General features: G+C 35.9%; 2 protein-coding genes across 3 annotated transcripts; one reads left to right on the forward strand and one right to left on the reverse strand.

The window, feature by feature from the left end:
- Nucleotides 1-1,221: 1,221 nt before the first annotated feature.
- Nucleotides 1,222-3,553, reverse strand: LOC122310038. Its single transcript, XM_043123921.1, has 3 exons — nucleotides 3,405-3,553; nucleotides 2,792-2,846; nucleotides 1,222-2,552 (listed from the first exon to the last, which is right to left on the reverse strand). The coding sequence occupies exons 1-3, from the start codon at nucleotides 3,551-3,553 to the stop codon at nucleotides 1,641-1,643; spliced, it is 1,116 nt and encodes a 371-aa protein (XP_042979855.1). The 3' UTR covers nucleotides 1,222-1,640.
- LOC122309604 (receptor like protein 21-like) lies at nucleotides 3,333-7,511 on the forward strand. 2 transcript variants are annotated; one of them, XM_043123131.1, is made up of 2 exons: nucleotides 3,333-4,080; nucleotides 5,378-7,255. In XM_043123131.1, the coding sequence occupies exon 2, from the start codon at nucleotides 5,655-5,657 to the stop codon at nucleotides 6,975-6,977; it is 1,323 nt and encodes a 440-aa protein (XP_042979065.1). In that variant the 5' UTR covers nucleotides 3,333-4,080; nucleotides 5,378-5,654; the 3' UTR covers nucleotides 6,978-7,255. The 2 variants fall into 2 exon arrangements, with proteins under 2 accessions (XP_042979065.1, XP_042979066.1); XM_043123132.1 differs by lacking the exon at nucleotides 5,378-7,255 and adding an exon at nucleotides 7,269-7,511 and having other exon boundaries at nucleotides 3,363-4,080.
- Nucleotides 7,512-19,623: the final 12,112 nt, after the last annotated feature.

Here is a 19,623-nt window from a genome sequence, read left to right on the forward strand (position 1 = left end):
GACTTCAAAGGCATCATGTAAACAGAGAAATGGGGTATAGAACCTATACGGATAAAACTAAAGAATAATCCACGAATCTGGTTGTATTAAGGTAAGGATGCTGTAAAAGCAGATTTCAGCAGACTTTAGAGACTGGTTTGCGGTGCATTTGCCATTTAGTTTCTTTTAAAATGATTTCTTTATAGAATTATAGTTTTGAGTAATTTATCGATCATCCTGTTTTTGAATATTGGAAAAATCGTGCAGAAGTTCATATGCTGAATTCATGTCAGATTCCAACATGGTAACGAGATTTTTTTGTAAGCACGGATAACCCCACCTGTCGCATGATCCTTTATGGCTTGGTTTGTACATCACTGTAACAGCAACTCTTACACACAAAGCTTAGGCCCAACCTATTTAAAAATAAATAAATAAATAAAATCTTAAGCTCAGCCCACTTTCCAGAACGGAATGAGAAGGGCTACTACCCATTTCTTAGCTGCGGGTTTCGGATGGAAGCTCTTCAGAACAAGTTGACCACTGAAAAGAGTATGGGCCTAAGACTCAACTCCGAAGCCTGAAAGCGGGTGTGATATACATAGAAAAGGATAACCTTACTCATTGCCTGTTCAATGCTTTGCATTTTTAACAATTCGGTTGGTCCAAGAAGAAACCTCAAGTCATTGCCTTCTCATACGCGGTGTGCGTTACCAACGCACAACTCTGTTGGACTAGGTCCTCTAACTCTTAAGACCGGTTTATAAAGGCCGAAAATTTGTACAAGTATGATATAAGATTAGTTTAGCCGTTTTTAAACAGCCTTCAACGTGGAAGTGACAAATGGATAGATGTTGCTTATAAATTCATCGTTACAGTAAGAGAGATGATTTTTACAAGTTCTAAATAGACAAATTTCGTTAGAGCATCCTCATCCGGATCTTCATCCCCATCCCTATAATTTAACTCAAAATCACCTTTCCTCAAATTTATTCCTAAATTTTATTCATCTTCTAAAAACCTCCCACATCCCATTCCCCATCTCTATCTCTATTCTATTAAATAATATTTCTCTATTCTTTTTTTATTACTTTTTTCTCTCTCTTCTATTTACAATTTTAACTACTAACTCTTTCGTCTTATTATCTTTTTTTTCAAATATCAATTTCTATAAAATTTTTTTGGACTGCTCGTGGTTCTTCCATTGCTTCTCGCTCTTGAACTTTTTTTTTTTTTTTTAAGTTACAAAGACCTTCCATTTGATGAGATTTCCGATGATCAAGTTCGGATGTAGACCAAATCTATTACACGAATTACAAGCAACGAAGACTTCTCTCCCTTAAAAACATTGGGAAGGAAATACAAGTTTTCATCTGAATACCAGCCGTATGAGGATACAAAGAACATCGAGCTTTTATCGAACAGAAACTCCAAGTTATGAATAAAATCCATAGGGGAGAGAAGGCAAACCTAGCAAAAGTTCCAAAATATATTACCATCTTTTTCTGGTTTTCAGAGTTAGAACTTAGACACATCCAAAGAACTGTTCCAAGGATGGGGTGCTGAATACATTTGGAGCAGTCCGTTCGGGGCTGTTAGGAGATATGTGAAGATGATATTTGATGAATCTAGATAACTGAGAAATGATTTCAGGATTTGAGTCAATATGCCAGTCGGTTCCAACCAGGATTTGAATTGGTATTGGCACCCGAACTACTGGGTGTACCAGCTTGCCGTTTGGGTTGCCTTCTTTGAGGTTGACTAGGTGATCTCAAAAGCCTCCAAGTGAAGACTATTGCAACAGCAAGCCCCGCAATGGCCCCAACAGATCGTGAATCCAGGTTTTGGAGGGAGATCGGGAGGAGCTTGGAAATCTTGATGGTGAGATAAGCCCCGAAGCGCTTGATCAGCTGGACCACCTCTTGTTTGGAGGAATCTGGCTCCACGTAATCCCTAAGCTTCTCCAATCTCTCCCTCTCCAACGCTCTCTTCCTCTCCCTCTCTTCCTCCTTCTTCCTCACCGTGGAAAACCCTAGCCAATAGTTGTAGAACGCAGTCACTTGCGCGTACGGACTCTCCAGATCCCCCATGACAGGAGCTTCGCGGACCGAGTCCAGCCCCAAACCCAATTTTCTGGCGAAATCGATCTCGTTGGCATAGACTTTACCAAAAAGATCCGAGTAGACCTTGTAGAACCCACGACCGGAGTTGGAGTAGCCGGAGAAGGCAGTGCTGGAGAAGAAGGAGAATAGGTCGGGGACGGCGGAGTTGGTGGTCGAACTGGGATCGGAGAAGAGAATCTGGGAGCGGTGGGAATCGTACCAGGCACGCTCTTTGGGGTCGGAGAGGACCTCGTAGGCGTGGGCCAGCTCTTGGAACCGAGCGGTGGCTTCGGCCTGGGAGAAGCCGGACTGGACGAGCTTGTCCGGGTGGAGCTGGAGAGCCAGCTTCCTGTATGCGTTGCGAGGGAGGGGGGGAGAAGAAGACGCGGGCTGGAAGGGGCAACCGTTGGGGCGAGAGAGCGATGCGGATGTACAGTAGGTCCTCAAATATGGGGACCTCCTGTAGCACCCCTAATTTTCATCCCCATTTTGGGAAACCGGATGGAGGAGGGTTTTTGATCAAACCCTAAAAATATCCCTAAAATATGAGGATGCGGAAAAGATGGGGAGCCGGATGCGAGTGCTCTTAGGGGTGAAAACTGACTATATCGATACGGTTTCAATTTTGACATGTTTTTTAAAGGATTATATCGACCGAAACCGGCTGATGAAGGGTGGTAAAACAGGCCAATGTAGTTTTGGCCGGTTACCCTCGGTTCATCGATATCCCCATCGGTTTCATTGTCGTAAAAAAATTTCACAAATCTGAGATCTCACAACAAATAATCAAATATCACAACAACAAATAGAAAAAATGAATTGGAGAGGCAGGTAGCCCTTCATCGGCCTTCAGTGCGTGATTGTGTGTGTTGTCTGTCCTATTAGAGCTAAGAGGGAGATGAGAGAGCTGCGATGGAGATTGCATTGGAGAGATCTAGAGAGAGAGCTGATAGGGAGATGAGAGATCCGAGAGGGAGATAAGAGAGCTGAGAGCCTGAGATGGAGATGAGAGGGATTGGAGATTGCATCGGAGAGAGAGAAAGAGCTAAGACTTGTGGAAGATGAGAGATCTGAGAGAGTGAGAGTGAGATGTTGAAGCAAATAGCGTAGTGAAAATGAGGGGGGAAAGGGGGCTGGGGGCTAGGGCTGAAGCTCTAATTCAAAATGGCTCTGTTTAGTGTATTAAATCAAGCGACATCGTTTCATATATATATTATATATAATCGGTAGGTTTTAAATCGGAACCGAATCAATCGACGTTGGTTGTAGCATATTTCTAAAGCCAGCCGACCGGTTCTTTATCGATTTTGGTCTGTTTCGTACTCCAATGGCCGTTCCACGTCGGTGTCGGCCAGTTTTAACGGTTTCTGTACACCACTAGTAAATATTGTGGAGTAAGCAAGGAGATGTTTAAATATTAATATTATCTGAGAAATGGAACGTGAAATGGAATGTGGATTGCTATATTCCATTTCTATATTCTACAGATTGGATGTTTAAGTAGACTTTTCTGAAACAAAAAGGATAAGGACTGAATAGTAAGAAAGAAATGTGAAACTTGATTGGTTGCTTTAAAGAAAGTTCAAAAAAGAAAAGTCGTAGCACAGCCGGCCGTGGAACTGGAACTTTCACTTTTTGGCAATGTTTCATGCTTCCCGAATGAATATTTTAGCCTTCCTTTGGTTTATAGCTCTCACTTTTTGCCCATCCGCTTGCGTTGAACCTGGATGCAGCAAAGAACAGAACAGAGCTCTGTTGGAGATCAGAAACTCTACACATGGTCTAGCATTCGACGATTTTGACGGGAGTCATTGTTGTCATTCACGTCATAGTATCCGGTGTGACAAAGATCATGGGAAAGTTACCAGTATCGTTCTAAGCATGGACCACATGAAGGTGCCGTCAATCACATGGTATCCGAATGTGACTTTGTTCACTTTATTCAATGAACTGGAGGAACTTGATCTTGGCAGCATGAACATCGGAGGAGAGCTACAAGGTGAGAACCCTAACTCGATTATGTCCGTCCATCATTTACTTCGTCATGATTATATATATAGATCCTGTTTCGAGTCTTATCTCATGTGGCTTTAGTCAAATATGAGTTTTTATTAAAATATTAACTAAACAGTGGGGAGACTTTCTTGAAACTGGTTTATCTCCAAAAACTTCATTGAAAGTGAAATACGAGCTTTCTCATTCATCGAAACAGCCCTCTTTTGTATGGTTTTGAACTGTTTACGTCATTCACTACTTTTTATACACACCAATCGATTCAAATTGGTCGGGAAAAAATTGTTTTAAGAAAAGTTGTATCATTAGTAGCCTATGAAGTAAAGATCCAAATTTGCTGTAAACGTTGCGCAGATCTACTTCTCATCCTCTTTAGAACAATATAGATTAAAAACTATGAAAAGGTTAGAATAAATCATGAAGCATTGAAGATGGGGCGGGATGTTGTTTCTGGGTACGTAGATCGGCCTCCCATTTACCGAGGAGGGGTGGAAGAGAGGGGTTGGAGCTCTCCCTTCATTTGGAGCAGGTTGATTGAAAGAAGGGACAGGAGGATTCTGGTTAGCTTAGAGCGAAATGAAAAGTCTCGCATTCTATTAAAAAAAAAAAAAAAAAAAAAAAAAAAAAAAAAAAGGTGATGATACACTTACTACTTTTTTATCACTATTTTATCACTTGTAGTGTATTTATTTTTTTATCATTTTCTTTTAAGTATTTTTTTAACATCCTTAGCCATTAAGAAAAAATTTTAAAAATATATAATTTTAGTGATAATCACTTGCTTAATCATTAAGTAAAAAAAATGATAAAAGAGTGGTAAAATAGTGATAAACCTATCATTATTCTTAAAAAAATAGCTAAAAAATTTCGAGTAAAAAATTTCTCGATTGATAAAAGAATGACAAAAACAAAATTTTATAACATGAGTGATATGTCTAGCTTAAAAAAAAAATATTAAAACTAATGTATCACGTTAAATTATGTAAATTTTTTAGTTGTATTTTTGGGCTTAACATTCCTCGTGTGAATAAGGTGGCTGCTTGTTATAGGTCTTCGGTTTTTTTTTTTTTTTTTTTTCGACTTGATTTTCTATTTCTTAGTCAAGAATTTTTATTTGGGATACCTTGCAACATTTGTCAAAATCATTAATTATTCTAAATTGCTTGGAAAAAATATTTACTCGTTATTTAGTCCTATATGTTATTTATTTATTTATTTTTCTGTTTCGAAGCATATTGCGAAGATCACTACTAGACTCACTTGTCAAACTAACTTCGCTGCAGCTTTTTGTGAACTAAAGCAATTAAAATATCTAAGGAAGTTGTACCTTGGAATAATACATTGGAAGGCAATATTTCCTCCTGTCTTGAGAGGTTTGAAAGCCTTGAAGTGCTTGATCTATCGCTTAATTGCTTGCACGGCAATCTACCTTCATCGATTTTTTCTAATCAGAGCACAATTACAAAATTTAAGGTCTCTGATAATCGATTGGAAGGAGAGTTATCATTTTCAATATTTGCCAACACTTCTAGTCCTTATGACCTCGATCTTTCAAACAACATGTTGGAAGTTGAAACAGAGTCTCCCTCCTGGGTGCCCACCTTTCCGCTAAGATTTCTGAACTTGGCAAGCTGCAGCCTCAACAAGAAGAATGGTCACATTGTTCCAACCTTCATATCCACCCAATATTTATTGTCTTTGCTAGACTTGTCCTACAACTCAATAGAGGGAAGTGTACCTTGTCAACTACTTTTCAACATGAATATCACAAATTTGTACTTGAGTGGCAACAAAATTGATGGTTCTTTCCTTGACTGCTCTACTAATGGAACTTCACTACTTGAGTCGTTGGACATATTTGATAATCATGTCAAAGGCGCTCTACCAAAAAATATTGGATATATTCTTCCAAGATTAATACGCGTTGACATGTCCTCAAATGCATTAGAAGGCAGCATTCCTTGGTCCTTTGGTTATCCGCCTCTCCATGGTGTAGACCTTTCTCATAACATGCTTTCAGGAACAATACCACAGAGTTTGACTAGAACTGGCACACGACTCATATTGCTAGATTTATCTAACAACAAATTGCAAGGACAAATGCTCCCAAAGGATGCGAACATGACAATGTTGAGGATCTTACATCTAAGTAGCAATCACTTTGGAGGAGTAATCTCCCCCGCCATATTAAATAGTGCATATTTGCTAATCCTAGATGTTCGAGATAATAACTTATCTGGTAATATTCCAGAGTGGTTGTATGATCATTCTAGCTTGGTAGCACTTATTTTAGGATTTGAAGGTCACCTACCTCGAAGACTGTGTCAAATGAAAACATTGCAAGGTTTGGACGTCTCTCACAATCGTCTTTCAGGAGATATTCCCTCCTGCTTGGATAATATTACTTTCTGGAATAAGAGTTCTCCAAGCCTTACTTATTGGAATCACTATATCGATAAACTCGTTCTACAGTATCCCTACTTGTTTAAAGATGATTATATTCGGTCTTTCATACCATCAGAAACTCAAGTGTCTTTCTTCATGAAAAATAGGTTATATACTTTAAAAGGTCTCCCTCTCTTGATGATGACCGCAATTGACCTGTCATCTAACCAGTTGACAGGTAGGATTCCTTCTGAAATGGGAGAATTATCACAGCTTCGTTTCTTGAACTTGTCGAATAACTCTCTAACAGGTTCAATTCCAATCTCTTTTCAAAACTTGAGAAGCATGGAGTGTTTGAATCTTTCTCACAACAAGTTGAGGGGGAAAATCCCTTCTAAATTGGTTGGACTTACTTCTCTATCGATATTTAGTGTTGCCTACAACAATCTGTCAGGAAGAATCCCATTTGAGTGCCAATTCTCAACTTTCACAAGCTAATGCTATGAGGGTAATTCGGAACTTTGTGGAGACCCCCAGCCAAGAAAATGCTTAACCGCAAACCAATCAGAACCTGAAGAAAAAGATAGAATTAGAATGATTGATCACCCTTTCTTCTTCTACGCATTTGTAACTGTGTCGTATGCACTTGGGTTTTGGGCTTTTTTTGGGATCCTAATCATTAAAAAGAACTAGAGGCACAAATATTTTAGAGCTGTGGATGGATATATTGAGTCTTTGTTTGAACTGCTCTCTAAGTATAGGTGATTAGCAGATCAATTATGTATGCAGTGTGGGCAATTTTTCAAGTGGGCAAAGATTGAGTTCCAACTTTGAAAAAGAAACAATAAATTGTTTAGGAAGGAGAAAGAGCTCGAGAAGATACTAGTCGATGTGGAAAAGACGATTTCAAAGATCGGTTTGCTGTGCATTTGCCATTTGGTTCCTTTTAAAATTAATTCTTTATAGAATTACAGTTTTGAGTAATTTATCAATCATCCTGTTTTTGAATCTTGGAAAAATCATGCAGAAGTTCACATGCTGTCTTCCTTCTCTCTCTTTTTTTTTTCTTTTTTATTTATTTATTTATTTTTTTATTGAACGTCTCATCTCTGCATCTATGATATTGCTTAGTATAATCTTAAGTGAATTCATGTCAGATTCCAACATGGTACGAGATTTTTTTTGTAAGCACGATAACCCCATCTGTCGCATGATCCTTTATGGCTTGGTTTCTACATCACTGTAGCAGAAACTCTTACACACAAAGCTTAAGCCCAACCTATTTAAAAAAAAAAAAATCTTCAACCCAGCCCAGTTTCCATAGAACAGAATGAGAAGGGCTACTACCCATTTCTTAGCTGTGGGTTTCAGATGCAAGCTCTTCGGAACAAGTAGACCACTGAAAAGAGTATGGGCCTATGACTCAACTCCGAAGCCTGAAAACGGGTGTGATATAGGAAAACCCTACTCATTGCCTGTTCAATTCTTTGCGTTTCCAATAATTCGGTTGATCCGAGAAGAAACCTCGACTCCTTGGCTTCTCATGCGCGTTGGGCGTTGGTAACGCACAACTCGGTTGGTCTAGGTCCTCCACTCTAAGAGCGGTTTATAAAGGCTGAAACTTTGTACAAGTATGATATAAGATCAATTTAACTAGGTTGTAAATCGTTCCGGTCTAGTCTGGGGCGGTAATGGTCCTGTCCATTATTGTTTTGGGATCAAACTGGACTGAACATCCATAGAGACTAGACTGTAGTCCATTCGGTCCGGTTTAATTATTTTTTTAAAATTTTTTTCTTCTTTGTTTCAAAAAAATTAATAAACAAATTTATTTAAATTACTAAATTAAAATTAAGTGAATTATTAATATAGATTATGTGACTAACTCATTAAAAAAATATTTTATATGATCGATGCTAATAAATTAGATAAAAATTATATCATTAACTTATATAATTACTATATAAAAATAATATAATAAATTATTAAAAATAATTTAAAAATATTTATAAGAGTTTGGTCCGGTCCGGTCCAAAATGTGTAGACCCCGGGACCGAACCGAATAGTTTCGATTCACAATTTATAGGACCGAGATTGACCGGTCTAGAGTTCGGTCTGATTCAGTTTGGTCTAAATGGGTCAATTTGGTTAGTTTTTTCTGTTCGGACCAACCGACTTACATCCCTAAATTTAGCCCTTTTTAAATAGTCTTCGATGTGGAAGTGACGAATGGATAGATGCTGCTTATAAACACGACTCTACAATCCATTTGTAATAAAGTGGACCACACTCCAAAAAAGTATAAAAAAAAATATTATATTTTAATGGGATCTATGTTTTTACAATAAACTTGCTTGAACTTGTCTATTTTAAATTTGTATATAACATTCTTTTTTTCTTACCCATTTAGTACGTGGATGTTGAGCGATATGTCCCCCCCTTTTTTCCATGAGTAGAATGTTATGATCGTTGTTGATATCTAGCATGCTCCTTGTATTAAACTAAATCATGTTATAATCTTAACATTATTAAATAATTAATTATTAAAATGACTTAAGAAATTGTATAAGGCTTTTTCCTTTTTTTTTTTCTTTTTTTTTTAATTTTTTTATTTAAAAAAAAAAAGACCAGAAAGCTGGATGCCATTAAAAACTAGAAAAATCGTGCACTGTGTTGATTTTGATTTGACGGTTCAAAGTATCCAACAGTATTAAATCAACTTTTAAAAAAGTGATAATTGAAATTAGTTTTTGTTCGTGGCTCTTGAGTCTATATTCGAGTAAAGATTTTACGTGTTACGCACCTATCCCGGTTTAAAATGTACTAAAAGAGAATTGGTTTTTTGAGATAAAAAAATTTGTCTCAAAAAATTAGAATTTCGTCCTTAAAAGTTTTTAGAGATGAAAATTTTTTTATCTCTATTTTGTCTCAGAAGGTTTTCAAAGACAAAAATTGAATTTCATCTCCAAAAAGTACTTTTAGGGACGAAATTAGGCGGAACTAATCGAAACCGTTCGAACGGGAAATTTCGTCTCAGAATAAAGTTCAAATGAAAAAATTACTGTTCGAACAACAGGAAATGCTAATTCGAACCAAGAACCATCTCTGACCGAATCCGTTCGAACAACACATTTTGAAGTGACTTTTGTTCGAAGAAAAATTTTAACTGTTAGAACAGATAATATATTTACGGAAATCTTTTGTTCGAACGAAGTTTTGAAAAATATCGTTATTCGAATGAGTATTTAATTGTTCGAACAAAGGCACTGATTGTATTTCCTGATACGTTCGAATGGGTTTTTCATGTTCGAATGGATATGTTTTTGTTCGAATGTATGCATAAATGGTAATTTACCATTCGAATGGATTATTTAAAGTTCGAACGGTATTGATCAAACAGAATAAAATTTAATTAAAAAGAACATATTTATACAAATTGTAATCTATATACATCAATTGTTCAAATGTTTACAAACATCATAAATAAAGGTAATTAAAAAAATTAATGAACTATGATTGTGGTGGTACTGGTGGCATAGGGTTTTGAGACATCATTGACTGGAATTGTTCCAACATTTTTTGGTTATTTAATTGTAGTCTCTCTTCTAATCTTGCCTCTAAATTTGCTACTTGATCTAATCGGGTTAGCAACTTTTTTTCCTTTGACCTCAATCGTTCTATCTCAAGTGTAGCTTCTTCTAACCTCTTAGTCTGGTCGTCATTTGATCTGGCTTTAGAAGAGGATGACGATGTTGAGGATGACTTTACACAACGTCCTAAGCCCCTCAAATATCCAGAACGTGATCCAAGAACTTGAGAAAAGATTTGAGCATCGTTGACAGATGATTCATCAGATGGATCTGCAGTAGTGTCTTTAAGAGATTTCATCTTGTCCTATAAAATGAAAAACATTAAAATTAGTATAGGTAACAAAAATATATTTAGACAATGAAATTAAATAAACTTAAACTTACATAATTTACCTTTGCTTCAGGATTGCTCCAAACATCATCACGATTTTTATGTACTTTAGCATACAATTGGGTCAGATCATAATCAGCAGGATTTTCTTCTTGCTACAAAATGAAAATTAATATCAGAATTTAAACCAAAAAAGTTTATGTATTAATATTTAATGGAGACTAAAATAACTAACCATTTTTTTGACAAGCGATGAAAAGATCGAGAACTCGCATGATGGTGTATCGTTAAATTTGATCTATTTGCTTTGTTCATCGTACTTCATTGCTAAAAAAAAGTATTATAATTTTATATTTAATACATCTATAATATTAAAAAAAGACAGCAGTGAAATTACCTGATAAGCAGAATCTTCAAAAAGATCACAAACTTTCTCCCATTCGTTTGCTGGCATTACTTGGAATGGATTTTGACGCGCCTCTGTCGTAGTACTGAATTTCCAATAGTGTGCATGGCATCGACCTTTGTACCTCCAGAATGCATTCGACATCAGCTCCTCAATCGTTAGTCGATCCTCTCATCGGCCAAAATTTAATTCAAACTCATTATTCAAAAAATTAGAAGCAATTAGTATAATTTCAAAAGTTATTTAAATAAAAATGTTCTCTAGTGTAACTTATTACCAGTCAACGATTTTTGATGTGATCTTTCACATCTTGGAAAACTTTAGCCTAGGAGGATGTAGCCATCGGTGAATACATGCGAGTAAGTGTACCAACATAAGAAGCAAGCCAAGCTGCTGAATCCCCAGAGCCACTGGTGCGATTATCAGGTATATCAACTTTAATTTTACCAACTTTTCTTACTTTCTCTATGCCGATACCCCTCGTAATGCCTCTAACTCAACACTAATTTACAATAGCTATATATACAAAAATAAAATCATATATTTTAATTAAATTAATCATATACTTTAAAAGACATACAATAATAAAATACCTTATTCTGGTTCTGGTGTTGTTGGTCCACTATTGTTGACAGGTGAATCACACGGGCAGTTAGTAGGTGGTGGGGATGGCTCACGTGTTCTTTTGCATTTAGGAGGCATATCTGTTTGAAATTATAATAAATTATTATTCAAACAAATGGGAGAATCTTTTTATAAGAATTATACCTACACAAATATTTGTTTGAAAATCATTCGGTATCAGTTTTGTTGGACCAGTTGCTCTCATCATCAGTAGACACTTCAGTTGATTCATGTTCTTCCGATATGTCACCTTCAATTACTTCGAGTTGAACATCTTTTCTATGCAATGGGACCATGTCATATTGGCTTAGATCAACAAATAGATTGATGCCTAATTCATTTTCTTGATATGCTTCTTCATGGTCTGGACTATCAACTTCTTCATGTGGTTTGTCTGCTTTTGGAATATAATCATATACATTTCTTAGTGCAAACTTCTCGACTACCCGCCATGGATTTCCGAACTCCGGATCATCTAAATAAAAAACTTGATTTGCTTGGTTTGCGAGAACGAAAGGATCATCCTCATACCATTTGCGAGAGGTATTGACACTTACAAAATATTCGTCTTTACGCACTCCCAACCTAGGATTTGAGACATCCCACCAATTACATTTAAATAACCAGACCATATATTCCCCTACATACTTTAACGCTATGATATCTTCCACAATTTCGTAAAAGTCGATATTATCATCCCCATGGCTTCCTTCGACTACGACCCCACAATTTTGAGTTTTCCTATATCGTTCTCTATTTGCTGTGTGAAATCTATATCCACGCACTAAACATCCTGAATATTGGATAGCCCGCTTAGACAGACCACATGCCAAAGCATATACTTGTGGTGAGATTTCACCTGAATGTTTACTATATTTCGATGCAACCTACATAAATAAATTTTATTCTACTCATATCAATATCATATATAAATATCAATACCATATACAAAATGTATAAAATTTAAAATAATTGTGCATATTTATTTTTAGTAATACCGTATGTTCAAAACACAAGGTAAATTCTTCTCCGTGCGTCTTTTCTACGTCAGTCACATCATTCGTGCGAAGTAGTTATATATGTTCGCTGCGTATGTTAATGTGAGCTATTAATTGGTATCAATATATACTATATTATTATAAATACACTTAAAAATACTATTAAATTAGATGATCATCACTAACCTCAAATAATGTTCAATCTCTTCACAGTTATTCAAGACATACCAGCGAGCTCTTTCAAACTCTCGCACACATAGGTCATAGCCCCCTTGTGCACCAATAGGACGTACTTTCTGGGAAAACACAGTAAATGCTGACGAAACTCCCATTTGTCCACCTTCATAATTTCAATCCGGTCTTGTAAATCTAGTATCAACCCCACGACAATACATTGAACAAAATGTATGCCACTCATTATGAATATATGACTCTGCGATCGATCCTTTTGGACGAGCCTTATTCCCTACAGATCGCTTAAGTTTTCCCAAAAACCATTCAATAGGATACATCCATCTATACTGAACAAGGCCAGCAACTAAAGTCTCACGAGGTAGATGCACAGCCAAATGAACCATTATATCAAAGAATGAAGGTGAGTACAAACTCTCCAACTTGCACAATATCAATGCAATGTCAGCTTCCATTTTTAATAAGGCATCAACCTTCAACGTTCTACTGCAAATACTCCTAAAAAATCATCCTAATTCTGTCAGAGCTGCACAAACATCTCGAGTAAGCTTTCCGTGCACACCAACTGGCAACAATTGCTGTAGAAATTTGTGACTTTTGAGACCAGTTATCTTCCAATCATGAGCTCGGATACATCTTAACATGTTTGAAGCATAACCATTGAGTAATTTGATTGTCATGAACCAGTCACAGAATTTCTTTCTCTGATCACTCGAAAGTATATACCATCCAAGGGACATATAAGCTGACGACCCAGTATCTTGCAAATGCAACTCCGATCTTATTCCCAACTCTTTCAAATCTTTACGAGAGTAGACTATATCTTTTGTCTTCCCTTGTATTGACATCAGGGTACTCAAAATATTCTCGCATATATTTTTTTCAATGTGCATAATGTCTAGATTGTGACGTAGTGTCAAGGTAGACCAATATGGAAACTCAAAAAAAAAATATTTTTTTTTGTCCAATTCAATTCCACTGCTTGTCTTTTCCTTTTTCGACATCTTGCATTTTTCCCACATCTATTGTCTGGAACATCTTCCAATTGAGTGAGAATATCAATACCAGAATACTCTGGTGGTGATGACCTACGCTCAACCCTTCCATCAAATAATGCTCTATTTGAACGCCATCTATGATCATGAGGTAGATATCGACGGTGTCCCATGAAACATAATTTCCGACCATTCGTTAACCACTGAGACTGTGTATCTTTGTTACAAACAGGACAAGCCATCTTTCCTTTCGTGCTCCACCCAGACAAATTACCGTATGCCGGGAAATAATTTATTGTCCAAAGTACTGCAGCATGCATCTTGAATTCTCCCAACATGGTCATATCATATGTATTGACACCCTGCTCCCACAACTCTTTCAACTTTGCTATCATTGGCTGCAAATATACGTCTATTTCACTTCCTGGTGACCTTGGCCCTGTGATTAATAGAGTCATCATAAAATAGGGTTCTTTCATACACTTCCATGGTAGAAAATTATAATGCATTACTATGACAGACCATATGTTATGAGAAGTGCTCATGTTGCCAAATAGATTAAAGCCATCAGTTGCTAACCCAAGACGTACATTGCGAGGTTCTCTGGCAAACCATGGATACTCGTTATCAAATTTTTTCCATTGTAAGGAATCTGCAGGATGCGTGAGGAATTGATCATTTTGAACTCTCCCTGTGTGATGCCAAGTCATATCTGTCGCAGTCATCCGGGAAGTAAACAATCTCTGAAGTCGAGGAATAAGAGGAAAATGTCTTAGCACTTTATGGGGTACATTACGCTTATCTGATGTCCATCTTGACTCATGACACACCGGACATGAATCAAATTCTACATATTGCTTCCAGAAGAGAATACAATCATTTTTATATGCGTGGATGATATTATAATCAAATCCTAAACCTCGCTTCAATTTCTTTGCTTCATAAAAATTTCGAGGTATTACGTTATCCTGTGGGAGAGCCTCTTTAAATAATTCAAGCAACATATCGATGGCCTTTGCAGAAATACGACAAATAGATTTAATATGGAGTAGCCTGACAGTGAATGACAACTTGCTATGACGGGTGCACCCTGGGTACAATTCTCGTTGTGCATCCTCCCATAGTAAACCAAATTCTTCATTTCCCTCAAATGATTGTGCAGATGTTTCTTCTCCTTCCCTAGCACCAAATATGCCTGCGCCAAGATCCCCTAACATTTCAGTCATATCTTCTCCATTATCATAACTATCATCAGAAACATTATCATTTATGTCGTCCGTGCCGATCTCATTACATTCATCCATCTGATTGAGATTACTGCCAAATCGAACTCCCTTAGGAAATGGTTTGCCATGTAAAACCCAATGTGAATATTTTGGATCAAACCCATTTACGAATAAATGATCCTCCATAGCCATCATATTATATGAACTAAGGTTTTTGCACTTCTTGCATGGGCATCTTATAAATTCTCGACTACCAACACTCCCACAAGCAAATTCTAAGAAAGACTTCACTCCTTGTGCATATTGCTTATAGTCTCGATCAAGTCTATCTCCCAACAACATCTAACTCTTATCCATCTATAAAAAACCCAATTCATGGGATAAGTACTATCAATAAACTATTACAATAAACGTCTCTGGGTACCATCTATTTTTAAGGTAGTTGGTCCTATCCCATTCAAGAGACTATCATTTATATCACATATATACTCAGTCTAAAACTTGTATGTTAGTAAAAATTTCGGTAGCATTTCTGTACAATTCTTCAAGTGTGCTAGTCACGATAAGTCATCGACCCTATTCATGGGCCGAGAAACTTACGAACTACATACTTGAAGATTGTAAGAAAATGCTAAACCAAAATTTTAATTGACTAACACATGAGTTTTAACTGAATATATATGCCATATAGATGATAGAATCTCAAACTGTCCACTTTGGACAATTCAAGAGTTGTACCTAAACATTCTTTACGAGAATATTTGGCCACAACTCTTGAACGGGTCTAAGGTTTAACTGCATGTAAAATAATTAGAAAATCCAACCCCTCAATAATAAACATAACAAGTATACGCCTCAAATAGATTACAAGATTACATTACAAGTATACATGATGGGCCCTTAAATATATTTAAGTACTTATAATTCTTTACTTAAAGATTCCATCATGTTAATCATCTTAATTAGAGTACTTAAATATTTTCAAATATTTAATTATAATTTTTTATAACTTATATTTTATAATTATAATTTAAGTATTAATCTATTTAATTAGAAATTATAAATAGAATTAATTATGCATTATAATTCTTTAATTAAGTACAATAAGAATATTTAGAGTATTAATCATCTTAATTAGAGTACTTAAATAATTCTGCATATTTAATTATAATTTTTTATAACTTATATTTTATAATTATAATTTAAGTATTAATCTATTAATTAGAGTACTTAAATAGAATTAATTATACATTATAATTCTTTAATTAAGTACAATAAGAATATTTAGAGTATTAATCATCTTAATTAGAGTACTTAAATATTTTCAAATATTTAATTATAATTTTTTATAACTAATATTTTATGGTTTTTTTTTAGTATTAATCTATTAAATAATTTCACTAATACATTAAACTTCACTTCTTTTATTAAATATTTTATAATTATATTTTAAGTTTTCGAATATTACAATACAGTACTTAAATATTTACAATTATACATTATAATTACATTTTATAATTACATTATAACATCATCTAATTGATACTGTTCGAACAAACACTCAATATGTTTGAATAGAATAAAGCCATCATTTGATTCCGTTCGAACTGAGTACATTCAATTCGAACGGTATTCAGAATGTTCGAATGAGACAAAGCCAAAAACCAGTCACGAAAAAGAGCAAAAAACTGAATCGCAAAATACAATTTTCACATACATGATGACATATTTCAATACAATACATTGGAAACTATATGATTATCCCTAAATATGATTATTAAATAACTTAGAAAACTATAAAAACTTATCTCTAATTTTTGTAATCCAATAAAAATATCAATCCACAATACCTATATATGCATAAAACACATTAAACAGCTGTTCTATCCCAACAAATAAATGCAACAAATGAAATTGTACTTGTAAACGAAAATCGGAATGAAAAATAACAAAAAAACCATTTACTTCTTGTCCTTCTTTCTTCTCTCTCAAGAATCTCTTCTCTCTCACTTCTTTGAAGCTCTCTCTCTCTCTCTCTCTCTCTCTCTCTCTCTCTCTCTCTCTCTCTCTCTCTCTCTCCACAACACTATCTAACAGTCTCTGCCACGCTCGCTCTCCCTTTTTTAAATTTCAATCCGAGTAAAAATGAAGTTAAAGGATCAGGTTAATAATATGTGAATTTACGTTCGAACAAATTTTTTACAAGTTCGAACGCGAAAATCATAAAAACCGTAAATTTTTCCCACAATATTTTCCCGTTCGAATTAATAATATTTCAGTTCGAACGAAAAAAAAGAATATTCTCCAGCATATACCGATAATTTGGTGCGAATTTTCCCTCCATACAAAAAAACTTTGTTCGAACAAAATTTATATCTATTCGAACAATTTTATATGCGTTCGAATAGATAATAATAGAAATATATAAATATACACCAAATATTATTATTAGTATATAATAAAATACAAAACACTATATAATACTAAGTGTCACTAATAGCATAATACTAAGTTTCTTATCAATTTATAATATTATGTATTACTAATAGACTAATATTTTATTTAGTATCACTAATAATGTTATACTTATAATTAGTATCACTATAAGTATAATACTAAGTATCACTAATAGTATAATACTATCTATTATAGTATAGATAGCATAAATATTTGAAAACTAATAGTACTATAATACTTTCTAATATATTCTAAGTACTTGGTTTATTAATTACTAATACACAAACTAAATATATTAGATATATGTATTTTACACTTATATTTAATGCAATGTTTTACTATAGACTTAGTATATTACTATATAATGCAATGCTTTACTTGAGACTATTTTATACTCATCTAATGCATAATTTAAGTATTAGTACTAATACTAGTATATATTGTTTTACCTCTTGTACTTATATATATCAAATTATTTATGAATTATTACAATATTCATTCGAACATATATCCTTTCAGTTCGAACTGATATCCTTTCCGTTCTAACGAATTTACGTTATTTAAGCCGCGATACAGTTTCTTCTCCGGCCATTTATGCATCCTCTCATTCGAACTGTCCGATCGAATCCTCCTCTGTTCGCAGCCCCAACGCCGTCGCAAACTTCGACCAAGTCCTCAAATCCCCTACAACAAGAGGTATGGGTTAAATTCCATTTATTTTTACCAATTAAATCATTGGTTTTGGGGGGTTCGGATTTTGAATCAATCCGACCCCATTTTGTTGTTTTGGGGTTAGATGACATAAAAGTAATCGGTAGAAATGATGAGGCTTTACTTCTCAATCATTTCTACCGATTAAAATATTGGTACATTGAATATTTTGGATTTGTAGATTCGGGACTGAGTCGACTCAGCCATGTCTGTTTGGCTCAGTCCCGTTCGAATGAGTGTAAATTCTATTCGAATGAAATTTATGCTCATTCGAATGGAAAAGAAGTTCATTCGAATGGACTTCTTGCTCATTCGAATAGATGTTTTATGAGGTCATTCGAATGACATTAAATTCCATTCGAATGGACTTTTACTTCATTCGAATGAAAATTTAGGCCATTCGAATTGAATTTTAATCATTCGAACTAAACATGATATTTGACAGCCCTTATTCGAACGGATTTGAATCCATTCAGATAAATACTTGCCAAACACTGCAGCACAACATTTATGTCCTCTAATTCACTTTAATTAAATTACATAATTATTTTGTAGATCAACAGTATACTAATGGCAAGCAGCAGCGAAAGAAAACATTCCCGACCCTAGAAAGGCCAAAGTAGCGAAGCAGCTCCTTCTCAGCCTGCCGTGCGGCCTGTACTTGTTGAGCAGGAGATCATTCTGGATGACTTCCATGATCTCACTTCTGAGGGACGGAGCATACATGACATCATCACCGATCCTGGATGGACCCCGATCTGTCGGCAGAGGGGCGTAGCATATCCTGAGATGGTCGGTGAGTTTTACCATGCCATGGGAGAGCAGTCTGGTGATGCTCTGTGCTACAACTTAGTAGTCTGGGGAGTGAGTATTATCTTCTCTCCCCGCGTTATTGCTGAGTTTCTTGATCTGTGGTGGGAGCCCGGTGCATATCCTACAGTACCAGCACCCTAGAGAGCAGCGACTGCTCCATCTGGAGAGGAGACTGGTGTGTCCCCATCTGCAGTACCAGCACCAGTCGCATCCTCATCGCCAGCATCGGATGTACAGACCACAGAGCTGGATGCTGGCTCGGATGATAGTGAGAGCCGCGTTGAGGTACTTGATGATGGTCTCATAGACGATCAGGTTCGTGACATTGTGCGAGAGCCTTTGGCTCCTCCATATGATGACAGTAAAGTGATTCAACAGGCCGACTGTATAGCATTTTTCAGAATGCTTAATCTGATTGTCGGATATAATATTGATCCGAAAAAAAAACAAGACTGATTTTAGGATCGAGCGGGCCAGATTTTTGTTACAATTAGCACAGGGGGAGCCAATTGATCTGGCATTATATTTCTTCCTCCGCATTCGATCAGAGTCACACTATTCGGGTGGAGGTAGTCTACCATTTGCACTGTTGATATCTAACCTCCTACTCTAATCGGGGGTTCAAGTGACTTCGACTGAGCGGAGGACCCCACAGATGAAGCCTGTTAACAGGATCACATTCAACAAGAGTAGGGGTCACTTGCCGAAGACTCATGCAGTACAGGATCAGCCCTACCTACTGATCCAGCTTCTGCTGCTACTGCCCCTTGTTGAGAGACAGCCTGCCGGGGCTACTCCGGA

The sequence above is a fragment of the Carya illinoinensis genome, chromosome 5 (assembly GCF_018687715.1).
Source record: "Carya illinoinensis cultivar Pawnee chromosome 5, C.illinoinensisPawnee_v1, whole genome shotgun sequence".
NCBI lineage: Eukaryota > Viridiplantae > Streptophyta > Magnoliopsida > Fagales > Juglandaceae > Carya > Carya illinoinensis.